Source organism: Benincasa hispida, chromosome 3, assembly GCF_027475165.1.
Source record: "Benincasa hispida cultivar pf3 chromosome 3, pf3_genome.v1.1, whole genome shotgun sequence".
In the NCBI taxonomy this organism is placed as follows: domain Eukaryota; kingdom Viridiplantae; phylum Streptophyta; class Magnoliopsida; order Cucurbitales; family Cucurbitaceae; genus Benincasa; species Benincasa hispida.
In genome coordinates this window covers 26,543,132-26,556,264 of record NC_143480.1, presented here as the reverse complement: position 1 = coordinate 26,556,264, position 13,133 = coordinate 26,543,132, and the positions used below count along the sequence as shown (strand labels likewise).

At 35.0% G+C, this 13,133-nt stretch overlaps 2 protein-coding genes across 3 annotated transcripts; one reads left to right on the top strand and one right to left on the bottom strand.

Moving 5' to 3' along the window:
* The first annotated feature begins 4,135 nt into the window (after positions 1–4,135).
* On the top strand, positions 4,136–6,577 carry LOC120073332 (hematological/neurological-like protein). Its single transcript, XM_039026110.2, has 5 exons — positions 4,136–4,508; positions 4,598–4,671; positions 5,122–5,236; positions 5,322–5,636; positions 6,070–6,577. The coding sequence occupies exons 1-5, from the start codon at positions 4,386–4,388 to the stop codon at positions 6,340–6,342; spliced, it is 900 nt and encodes a 299-aa protein (XP_038882038.1). The 5' UTR covers positions 4,136–4,385; the 3' UTR covers positions 6,343–6,577.
* A 430-nt stretch (positions 6,578–7,007) lies between these two features.
* Positions 7,008–12,776, bottom strand: ASN2 (asparagine synthetase 2). 2 transcript variants are annotated; one of them, XM_039026109.2, is made up of 15 exons: positions 12,383–12,776; positions 12,040–12,178; positions 11,349–11,444; positions 11,116–11,257; positions 10,877–10,972; positions 10,613–10,707; positions 10,224–10,385; positions 9,579–9,659; positions 9,243–9,464; positions 8,993–9,127; positions 8,225–8,305; positions 7,980–8,066; positions 7,766–7,873; positions 7,358–7,649; positions 7,008–7,193 (listed from the first exon to the last, which is right to left on the bottom strand). In XM_039026109.2, exons 1-14 carry the CDS (start codon positions 12,460–12,462, stop codon positions 7,419–7,421), a joined length of 1,755 nt encoding a protein of 584 aa, XP_038882037.1. In that variant the 5' UTR covers positions 12,463–12,776; the 3' UTR covers positions 7,008–7,193; positions 7,358–7,418. The 2 variants fall into 2 exon arrangements, with proteins under 2 accessions (XP_038882037.1, XP_090168395.1); XM_090312269.1 differs by having other exon boundaries at positions 10,877–11,020; positions 12,383–12,653.
* Positions 12,777–13,133: the final 357 nt, after the last annotated feature.

Below are 13,133 nucleotides of genomic sequence, written 5' to 3'. Positions count from 1 at the left end.
GTCCTCCTTCTCCTTCTTCTCCTTCAATTTGATCTCGGTCTCTCTCTCTAACCCACGTACTCTAACGTTCAGTAGTCACCGCACTCATGTCCAACTGTCAATCCATTGCCGTTTGGGTCTACATCATAGATCTGGTTATACGTTGCCACTGGTGAGCCGATTTCTCTCTCTCAACCTAATTCACTCTCTCTTCTTCTAACTCTTAGATCCATGCAGTCCAATCCTCGTCACAGTTGCCTTTTTTTCACCAACGCTAGAGTTCACCGAACTTTTGTCGTTAGAGGTAAGATTTGGGATGTTTTGGGTTAATTTTATTTGGTTCTTGAACAACCATTAAGTTTTGGTGTTAAAATTGATTTATCCATGAAGTTGGATGTTAAATTTGAGTTTTGTTGGTTTTAAATGGTTGTGATAGACATTGTTATCAATGTCTATCAGTGATAGAAACTTATACAAATCTATCACTATAGACGCTAATAGAAATCTATCAGTTTCAATCAGTGAGAGAAACTTATAGAAGTTTATCATTGATAGAGATTGATAGAAGTCTATCATTGTCTATTAGTGATAGAAACTGATAGAAGTCTATCATTGATACTATCAGTGATTGAAACTGATACAAGTTTATTGGTGGTAGACACTAATAAAAGTTCGTCAGTGTCTATCAGTGATATTTGATAGAAGCCTGACATTGATAGAGGCTGATAGAAGTCTATCAATGTCTACCAGTCTATCATTGATACTATAGTCATTGAAACTAATATAAGTCTATCATTGATAGACGTGATAGAAGTCTACCAATATTTTTTTTTTTTTTTTTTTTGCTATTCTGTAAATAATTTGACATTTTTTCTATCTATAAAAATTTCTCAGAGAATTGGGTAATTTTAAATTTAGAAAATTAGATAAATTATTTACAAATATAGCAAAATATTACTATCTATCTGATAGATTTCTATCGCAATCTATCACTGACTATCACTGATAGACAGTAACAGTTTTCTATGCTTGAAAATCTTTTCAATAGTTTACCCATTTAAAATAATTATATTTATAAAAAAAGTCACAACTTATTTTTTAACAATATATGAGATCAGAGAATCAAACCTCTAACTTTAAGGTTGATAATATATGCACTATATCAGTTGAGTTATGTTCATTTTAGTCACAACTTTGTTTTTTTGTTTTTTTGTTTTTTTTTTTAACCAAAACTAGAACCAGTGTTATATTATATTTAATTGTATTTTATATTAGCTGTGAAAATGAGTTTAATTTATTTTATTATTTCTTTTGTAAAATTTTTAAATTTCTATTATATTTGAAAATACATATTTATTTTAGCATATTCATGTAAATTCCTCGACAAACAATTATTTCACTATTATAAAACATAAAGAAAAATTATTGTCATAAATTTATATATGTTCTTGCTATAGTGTTATTGCTATCTCATCCGTTGAAAATTCTGAAAATTCCAACTACTATCTAGCACACAATTAAAAGATAAAAATTGTTGTAAAATTTAGGGATATGGATATTAAAAAAATATAATATAATAATATAAAACAAGAAAGATTGGAAAATACAAATCATGGAGTTCTCCACTTTGATTTTTCTCACCAAAATGTATCTATCTACAATATCCATGTTAAGCCACTATTTATAAGCAATGGGCAATTAGGATGTGGCATTTTATGGACACTAAGGGTTCTTAGGCATTTGACACATGAGGTAATGTCTTTGTGAATAAGTCTGCCATGTACAGTGATGTCACCATTTTTTTTCAAGATCATGAGTGTAGAAAAGTTTTGATAAAATATGTTTTGTTCTATCTCATTTAATATATCCTTCTTTACGTTGGGCTATACATGTTATGTTGTCTTATGAAGAAATTTATTGAATAGTGATGTCGCTATTTTATGATTTATCATCTTCATACAAGAACACTGTTGGTTAGTCTCATGGATCATCGTGATTTCAACATGGATTTGAAGTAGAAGTTATTATAGAATGCCATAATATAGAAATTCTTCTCATATTCTATGTAACTTGTTTAAGATCTAGTTTGTATGGGTTAGATAAATAACCTTCATCTTCACAACCAACTAGATCATAATTAGATTTAATAAAATAAATCTATGTAGGCTAATTCACAAATAAAACATAACATATATTTAACACTACTCTAGTAGAGAGGTCCCACTGGACGTGCCAATTTGTTCATACGAGATATCTGGAGAAACTTGTTTCGTAGAGTTGAACTTGTGTTGATGTAGATTTGGTGTGGATGTAGTTTGATCTCTAGTACTTGATCCTATGATTCTCTCTCAATTGGATGCGTATGCTTGACTTGAGGAAGTAGAGCGCATATTGTTCTTGAAGTCAAAGTTTTGGAAGAATCTTTGTATCTTCAGGAAACTTGTGTCTTCAATGAGTGTGCAACTTCATGGATATGGTTCGATCTCTAGTACTTGATCCTTTGATTCTCTTTCAGTTGTATGTGTATGCTTGACTTGAGGAACCAGAACGCGTGTTGTTCGTGATGTCGAAGTTTCGGAAGAAACTTTGTATCTTCAAAATACTTGTGTCTTCAAGGAGTGTGCAGCTTCAGGAGTAAGAATTTTCTCTCTAGCCTCTCTAGAGTGCAAAATTTTCTGGTGGGCTTTGTGAGCTTGGGCTTGATTGGTCCATGGACCTAGTCCTTGGGCCCAACTAGTTAGATTTGGGCCTTAATTGGCCACTAGACCAAATTAAACCTATTTTTGGTCTCAATTGAACTTTAGGACAAATATTAATTTAAAATTGGACCAAATTTATTTGATTCAATTTAATGGTCACGATGAAAACACGTGACATCATCAATATTTGCAAATTTATGTCTTTAACTTCAATTGGGGATACACGTCAACATTTAATTGGTCCCAAATTTGATTATTTGTAATTTCGTCATTAATCTGATAAATGACATGGCGATTTGTGATTGGTCCAAAATTTCTCATTCAATAGATACTATCCTATCATTTCTTGGTATCTAGTTCTATTTCTACCCATGTAAAAATGCTACTTTTAAATTTCAATTTTAAATTTAGAAAATGGAATAAAAAAGGGTAAATAAAACAATGTATATATATATATATATACATACATACATATATACCTATACCTATACATATATATACATATATACATCTTTAGTATGGAAAAAAAAAAAGTAACATATAGCAAATTTGTTATGAGTGGAAACTGAACCTATCCACCAAAGGGATGAAATTATAGTTTCCTTACCACTAGGGAAAGATGCTGTTATGGGTGATTTTTAAACTAAAGGGTAGAACCGACATAACAAAGAAAAGGAAGCTAACGGGCCAAAAAAACAATAGTAAATAGACAAACAATTGGGTCGAGAGGATGAAGCATGGTCTTCATCTGTTGAATGGAGAGTATTATGGCCTATTGGGGCCTTGATAAGAGGATGGTTTGGGTCTAAAGTCCAACCCAACCACCTCATGGCCGAGGCCGAGCTTCAAAATTTTTGAACATGGCATGCATCATTTAGCTTGAGAGATAACTTAGCTTATTTGGGATTAGGAAACTCATGTCCTAATCTTAGTTGGACTAAAATAAATCCTAGATCAAATTTCCTATAAATACACTATTGTGCTCCATATGAAGTATCTCAGCACTTCTAACTTCTTCTCTACTATTTAAGTCTCTTATTGACTTAGGCATCGAAACCATTTTTCTTTGTTTTGCAAGTTCTCTCTTCCCCAAATTATAAATTTATCATTGTTGTCATCAAGTGCATATTTTCTTGGCCAAAATTTTGCATCGACATATATCAATTTTTTAATATATTTGTAGATGTCTCTTGGAAGAGATCTATCTCTTTTAATTAAGAAGATGAACTTATTTATATATTTATAATAGGTTCTTCAAAAATTTAATTCGGAAGAAGTTTATCTATTAAAATTTAAATATACAATATTTTCCGAATAAATTTTGAAAGTTATATGTATATTTATAATAAATTTTAAAGCTTGCAAGATTAAATTAAAAGAAAAAAGAAAAAAGTCCAATATTATATTTGGTACTGTTGTGGTGAATTCAAGGTCCAACATAGGGAAAAGGAGCACGTGTGAGTCAAACGTGACAGCCAGTAGAGAAGCAACGCCATATATTATTAAAAGCTAAAACTAACTAATTTCCCAGAGTTTGTTGCATTTCAAAATCCAAGATCTTCTCTTTTATCGCTTCTTATTTTAAATTCAATTCCCACTTTTGAAAACCAAATACACAATATCTTCAAAACCCACAAAACTCACTCACTCGCTTTCCCCTCTGTTCATCAGATTGGCACATTTCAATACATACCCACTGCGAGAAAAATGGATAGAACTAAATCCTCTTCAAAATCTCGCCCATCCACCGCCGATCTGCTCACCTGGTCTGAGGTTCCCCAGCCGGAATCTTCCCCCGCCGTCTCCGGTTCAGCCGCTCGCTCCCACCAGGTATTATACCCTCTTTCCTATCACCATTCTTTTTGGTTCTTTCGTTTTTGGGGCAGCTTAGTTTTGAGGTTTTTGGTGTACATTCTCAGCCGTCCGATAGAATCAGTAAAGTGCTCCAAGGGGGTCAGCTTACAGATGAAGAAGCTGAGAGCTTGATGAAAAAGTAAGATCCATTTCATTTATCCCAAAATTTACCCCTGAAAAAACTTGGGATTTGACTGTTGTGATGAAACCATTACAATGTCTTAGCTGATTTTCTGTTTTCCTCTTCGATTGTTATTGTTTGTTTGAAATGGAAAACAAGAGCTCGTCAGATCTCTCAGCTATGATCTTTTGTCCCTTTCTTTCTATTTGTGTTCTGCTGAATTCCACACCGTTTCATGTTCTAGAATCCTGATTAAAAACAAGAGAGAGAGAGAGAATGAAATCGTTGTGCGATTGGTGGAATTTATGTTATATCATGTGTAATGTTCTGGGTTGCTTTCCTGATGTTCTGTTTAACTGAGTGAGCTATAATCCTGTTCCTCAAACGGTTAACAGTTTAAATGCATCGTTTATGGCTATTCTTCTTCTACTTGTGTTGTAAAATAGAATTCTTCTCCACCATTTTCAGGAAGAACTGTTCAGGGTATAAAATGAAGGAGATGTCCGGAAGTGGAATTTTTGCATCTAATGGTGAAGGGGATGAATCGGAACTTGATAACAAAACAGGGCTGCGGATGTATCAGGTAAGCTACACAATCAAGTCAATTTAGAAAATGCATCAAATTGACAAGAACCCTTTTGATTTTTTGTAATTTTTATATGATTCAGCAAGCTTTGAATGGAGTTAGCCAGATATCCTTCGCTACTGAGGAGGGGTTATCTCCCAAAAAGCCTACTTCAATTCCAGAGGTGGCAAAGCAACGTGAGTTAAGTGGGACATTGCAGAGTGAATCTGATGCTAGGAGTAAGAAGCAGATATCAGATGCTAAGAACAAGGAGCTTAGTGGACACGACATCTTTGGAGCTCCTCCCGAGATAACACCAAGATCGTTGGCAGCTGCGCGGAGCTTGGAATCAAAAGAAAGTAAAGACATGGGTGAGCCAGCACCTAGGACCCTGAGGACATCTGTTAAAGTTTCAAATGTGAGTTTACTAAATCACTTCTTGCTTCTATGATTGTCTTTGTTTCCGAACTTTGTTTGCCTTTGCTGAAGAATTGAAACGATTTTTCAGTTGTGCACATTTCCATTCGATTGACTTTGAGTTGTGTCAAGAGTCAAGATTACACAAGATTCATTTTAGCATTAGCATTATCGAGATCACGCCTCTTTCTTCTCTTAGTGGTGGTTTTAACCTTGCAAGTTGAAACATTGAGCTGATATATTGAATCCCCTCACGTGAGTGAATATTGAAGTGCTCTTTCCAATCTAATAAGTCCATGACTATTTTTTCCCCTTTCTTCTAGAGGGTTGTACTGGATTGGAAGTTAATTTCCTTAGGTCTTGATTTGATCTTTCATGTCCTTGCTTTTGAGCCATAGTACTCGAAAATGAAGCTGGTTTGTTCATTTTTACAGCCTGCTGGAGGCCAGAGTAACATCCTGTTTGGCGAAGAACCAGTGATGAAGACAGCTAAAAAACTACACAACCAGAAGTTTCAAGAGTTGACCGGTAACGATATATTTAAAGGAGATGCTCCACCGGGTGCGTCTGAGAAATCGCTGAGCTCGGCCAAGCTAAGGGAGATGAGCGGCAATGACATCTTTGCTGACGGGAAGGCAGAATCAAGGGACTACTTTGGGGGTGTTCGCAAACCACCCGGTGGAGAAAGCACCATTGCCTTGGTTTAATTTTAGCTCCTAACTTGATTTGAATTGTTGGACATTCATGTCTGTGTTTCTACTTGAACTTTTAATGTTATTTCACTGATCAATTGCACCTATAGCCTATGATGACAGACTTGGGTAGCGTAAGATTGTGGTATGCTTTGTTTAAAATCTCTGATTTTGATTGTAGAAGAAAATCCGGGTGTTGACCAATTAATGAATACTTAACCAGAACGAAACCAATTGTTTTTTAGTTTCATCGAACCTTGTACAGTACACGACCATCTTATAATTTTCAATTATTTATCCTATATCCTATAACTAGGTTAAGTTTTACAACCTCATTATTAAACTTTAATTTCATAGAATAAGTTGCTGGAGACAAATTTATGTGTACAATCGATTGAAGTTTCTTTTCTGAAGATTTATGACAAATTATACTCAAATTTGGACCATTTAAAAGGACGCTTCATCTTTCATTGATTGAAAATAATCGTACTTCCACATTTGCCATTATAATAATAGAACAATTTAAGTGCAAGGTCCCACCATACAGGAACTAATGTCTGAATAACACCAATCATTAGAGCCAAATAACCTGCGAATTTTAGAGTCGTGCTGACTATGAACCACATGTTTAATTTGGATTTACCGATAAATCTAGAAAAGAGAAACTTAGATCAAGGAACTACATTAAACATAACCCTTTATTATCATGTCATTCTAGTAAGTTACGAACAAAGAAACAAGGAAACAAGAACTAAACCTTAATAACACTAGAGGAATGGGAGCTTAGGCTACATTTGCACAGTGAAAAACCAGAGTCCCCATCTTTTGTCATCAAGAAAATTTTCAACTAGTCTTCATAACAGCATCTGTAGAAACACAATTAGCAAAATGAATTAGAACTTCAAAAGGCAATATTTCATCAATTCCGCAATAGTAGTATAACATGGGATTGTGGATATCTGGAAAGGATTAAAAGAAATTAATAACCGTTAAGATATAACTGAGACGGTCAGTATTATGGATGGATTACCTTTTTCCTTGGAGAATGAACTCCATTCATGAGGATGTCACAAACTAGGACTGGACTTGCACTATACTACAGCCGCAGCTTTCTCGACTGTTACTTGAATTTCTTGGGGAGAGTCATTAGGTACATTAGCAATTTTAGCATTCAGCTTTTCGTCATATGCAGCTACATGAACACCCAGTGCAGCACGACCAGAGGGATCCAGATTTTTCGACCATGCGGCATCCCATTCCACTGCTTTTGCCGTACTGCATGCCACACTTGGACCTCCTGGGACCGTTGATCTAGCAGCATTCTGTTGTAAATTAAGAATTTAATACATTATTACTTTGTTTAATTAGTGAATGAGGTGTATCAAAGACTGGGGAAATTCACACTCCATACGTATCATAAAAAACAACACAACAGCACCTTAGGGAAGAATTTCTCAAATATTGTCCGGTAGTAATATGCTTCTTTAGTCATCGGAGTGTTTTCTGGGTAGATAAAGCTTGCATTCATCAACATTGCATCGGTCACCTGAGGAGGACAAAGCATCGTTATTTAACCCTGATTCCATGAGGAAAGACCATCTGAATATGTCAAGTACTGCTACATTAATGAGAAAGATTGAGATAAAGCTTACTTGTTTCTCTGCATGGTCCTTCAAACCGTCAATCCAACTGTATCCAACACCGTCACTGAATTGTTCTTTTTGCCTGTATAATATGTGCTATAAAGAAGGGAGGGGTTGGGCATATTCAATATTCTTCCTTGTGTAAAAAACACATAATGATTCGATGCCTTGATTTAAGAAAGAAAGAAGAGGAATATGCAAAATACAGATTTCATGCTGATTCAGTGAACACATATAGCAAAGACAGAAACTACCTTGGGCAAATATGGCTCCTTCTCATCATCAAATGCATTGCGCAAGACCCACTTCTCTATTCTCCCAAGATCAGGCCTGATCTGCGGTTAAAAATTTATAGTAACTAGCGTCATAAACTTTATTCATTGATGATGTTGTTTTAACAAAACTAGTACACCTTTTTGATAGAGCGATGTAGTCAGATCAGTATAACCTTTTTTTTTTTCCAATTGATCCAACAATGTTATAATAACTGAGCTCAAATTTAAGTGAATTCCACCAATGAGATAACATCCGTTAAATGAAATGAGCTAAAGAATTAAATACCCGAGAAAAGAAAACATGAAAAGTTAAATATTTAACTTTCATCTTATTACCACTGTTGAGAATGTGAACCAAGTCCTACAGTCGCTAGATAAGAGGAAGATTACAAGGATCACAAGTATACAAGTGAGAATGAAATATCTAGGGTGAAACCAAAAGTAAAGTCATGAGAGCTTATGTCCAAAATAGACAACTTACCATTGTGGACATATGTGGAGGGTCATTTTCCCTAACAATAAGAATATTTCTCTTTTACTTGTTCGCTAAATTCCAGAAAAATAATAAGACCATTTTCACTTTTTATCCTTTATAATAGCAAACAAAAGCTATGTTTTGTCCGCTGCAGGGCCCGCGGGGCTGCAGATGAGCCACATTCAACTTAGAAAGGTAAAGGGGACCAATACAGTATGCTCAAGCCACCACAAATTTTAATCAAGGAATGGTAATAAGCAAACATAACGTACCATTTTCCATTCAGGATCTATGCTCATGGCTATGCTTATAAACTCTTTATCAAGAAAAGGCACACGAGCCTCGAGACCCCATGCTGAGGTTGATTTATTGGCCCTCAAACAGTCATATAAATGAAGAGCTTTAATCTGAAACCATCAGAAGGAAATAAATTACAAGGAAAAAGAAACATTACAGCATGAATAACCGTCCTCGCCTATTACCCAATGTGTTGAAATGGGGGATGGTTGTGGAGAGGAATACCTTTCTGCATGTTTCTTCATGAAACTCTTTTTTGTTTGGAGCCTTATGGAAGTACAAGTAACCACCAAAAATTTCATCTGAACCTTCTCCAGAAAGAACCATTTTCACTCCCAAAGATTTGATTTTCCGGGACATAAGGAACATAGGTGTGCTAGCTCTGATAGTCGTCACATCGTATGTCTCAATGTGGTAAATCACTTCCTCAAGCGCATCTATACCTTCCTGAAATGGAAGAATAAGCATAGCAAATAGGAAGAATAAGCAAAGCACAAACACATTAATTGGTAGCGAACACATTAAAATGGATTTTCAATTGATCCCAGAGAAAGCAATTACCTGCACGGTAAAGTGGAACTCGTGATGACGAGTCCCAAGGTAATCAGCTACCTCTCTAGCAGCACCAAGATCAGGAGAACCCTAAATATAATAAAAGTGACATAAGTGAACAGAAATATGACTTGACTCAGTCGGGGCAAGTTCTACAACATTTACCGAGGCAATAGAGGAAAACAACCTATTCTAGAATTTTTTTTCTTTAAGACTTCATAATTTTGGTCATGAAGAAAAAAAATCTATAACACCATGAACAAGATCTCTTGCTAGATCTTAAAAAACAAGGGCAAGACTGCATTGCATGGAAGTGCCAAAACCCAAACTCAAAATCAATTCTTACTGAAAAAGAAATGGTAGGGCAATAAGACCAATAACAAGTTTTTGGATGATACTGAATAGGAATATATCAGATTTCCAAAACTTACATATGAATAGTAGAACACTTAATTCGCTCATCACACAACATAATCGTAACTAAAAAATTAATTTTCCAAAGAAAGAAACCAACCACAACTTTAAAAACGATATGAGAGAAAAAATCTATTATAGAGGGTTTTTTTTTCAAGAGTACCATAGAGGGGTTTATCCTTCAATAACAATGTTTATTATTTCAGGTAAAAGATATTCTTACTTCCTTCGTTATCATACCTTCAATCCAACACAGAAAGTGTGTAATTGTGACCCCCACTGACGAGCTGCTTCAGAATCAACCAAATGTCGGGAGGCAACAGCAGCAACCAATGATGAATCCAATCCTCCAGATAAAAGGACTCCAAATGGCACATCTGTCATAAGTCTTTTAGTAACAGCCTACACAATAAAAATACAGTAGGAAAGCTTAAAATTGGAAAAGCTTAGAATATGAAACATTCCAATGACTCATCAACCAAGAATGATACACGAAGAAACCAAAATGCAGTAGGTTTTCAATTTGAAGTTCCTTGTAAAACAGTAAACATCAAACGCTAACAACGGCAGGAACTCCTTGAAGAAGACGATAGTGTGATAAACTAAAAACGAGTAAGTCCAGAACTTGCCTTCTCAAATGCCTTACGTAGAACCAAAGGATCATAGTGACCTGATGGTACCATCTCTGTGTACCAAGGAGGGTTATACCATCTTCTTAATCCTCCTAAAAACATTCAAGATCCATTTAGTAATGAATTTCATTGATTAATGTTACTCTTGAGCATACCTTGTGTGCTAGAATTACCATGGTTGCAGACATAACATTACTCTCAAGAAAACTGGAAAAATATAGAATTACCAATTTACCATATTGGGGGAAAAAAGATGCATACCTTGTTTGCTAGAATATATATGACCAGGAAGAAAAGAAACAAATCTCTCACAATCATCACTTAGAGCTTTCATTTCAGAAGCAAACCAGATTGATCCTAGCAAGAAGGTAGCAGCCATGTATATTTGAAGACCGATCAGTAAAACTGGATGTAGTAGTACGTGTAAATGAAGATAAAGTATCAATTGGAGAATTTCCTCACGGAAACTTGAGGTCATGAATTAATGTGAAATTACATACCATCAAGACCCCATCCCATATATAGTGGAGTGATCCCAATAGCATCCCTAGCTGCAATAAAAGTTTTGCTACGAGTATCAAGAAGGACAAAGGAAAACATGCCATCCAACATGTCCACAAAGTCTTCTCCATATTCTTCATACTGGAAAATATAGGTGTTATGAATGGAGAAACTAATAACAAGAATCATCAGTGCATGGACAAATTATCTCAGTAAGTTCTTGGCTACTTACAAGGTGTGCAATCACTTCACAGTCACTGCCAGTTCGGAACTCATGACCCTTGAGCTTCTCTCTCAATTCCTTGTGGTTGTAAATCTCTCCATTAACCTAGTACATGGTTGAAGATTCAAATTTAGTTACGTTTTTAGTTACTGATGTAAAGTACATACAAATAACAACAATCTTCTAAGTAGTGCATGCCATTTACGGACACAATAATGCTTCAATTAAAAGGCCAAATAATATTGATACATTTTTATAAACAAGTGGTACTAGTTTAAGATAGCAAAACATATCTCAGAACTAAGGAAAACTTGATAGTTCCTTCATTAAGAAATAGGGGGAGCATCATATAATCAACTACACATGAGTAAAAAGTTTTAAGGATTACAGAACAATTTAAAGCATATTAAATCTTAAGCCGTCCGTGTGCATCCTCACAGATAAACTATATTGACGATTGACAGCATCATTAAAACTGATGAACAGTATATGGTAGATATTGCAGGATCATTGCGGAAGTAAAATGCAATAGAAAAACCAATATTCCTTCGTTAACTCTCACCCATTTTTTATCAAACTGTATGTCCCGAATATCATCATATCAGGTCTTTCTATCAAGTGTTAGAAACTATACAACATGACGGGGCGACGATAATATGAGCAAATATATATGCAGAAATGGAATCCATTTCATCATTACCGTAACAACGACGGTCTTGTCTTCGTTGTAAAGGGGTTGATCCCCGGAAGTGGGGTCTACAATAGCTAACCGTTGATGGGCAAGATAACAGTTTTCAAAACAATGCAAACCACTCCAGTCGGGACCTCTATGGCGCAGCCTGCAGTTACAAACAATTCAAAGGAAAAACCACAAATCAATATAAAAAAATCCCCTGTTTCCGAACAAATAACAAAAGGAAAAGAAGAATCTCATAAAACAAATGCAGTGCTTTATATTGTATGACATTCATAACGTTTATTAGCCATTGGCATCAACGTCAACAAAAGAGCAAGAGGATTGCAGATAAAGAAAAGAAAATGACCTCCGAGACAATTCGATTATTCGGGAGCGCTTGGCCTGAGAGCTGTCGACGCAGCCTAAAACTGCGAGGATTCCACACATGACGAAAAGCTCCCCTTGTCCACTCAGAAGCTCAACTCTGGAGAAGGAGATGGAGAATCAAAGGTAAGGCTGCGCAATTGCAGTGGTCAGCTTTATATAAGCTTTCAATCCCGGCCGTTGATTCTGACCCCAATTCCCACAAGATTCTCTTTCCAATTACTGTAATTTATTCGATGCTTAGGGTTTCGGCCGTTGATAAGACCTGCGTTAGGAATCTTAAATAAATTGTTTTGGCCACTATCACGTGACCTAAACCGGTCAAAATCTTGCAACTCCTATCCGACTCACAACAGTTGTCGGGAATATTTTAAATAGAAACTGATTAAGTTCAAATTTAATTACATTAAAATTCTATATAAGTGTTTTTTTAAAGTAAGAATAGAAATCGATTAAGTTCCAATTTAATTATATTAAAATTCAGAATATTGAGAAAGTAAACTTAATTTAATCGTAAAGTTGAAGTTTCTAATCTCCTATATCACTTGTTGTACTAAGTTTCTAATCTCTTATATCACTTTGTGTATTAAAAAAATATCCAATTTTTAGAACTATCACCATTAATTCTTTTCAAAATATAGGTTGGTTTGATAACTTATTTCTAATTTTATGATTTGTACAACATAATTATTTAAGACAGCTTTTCTTTTTTGGTCTAGGGTGGGTTTATTATT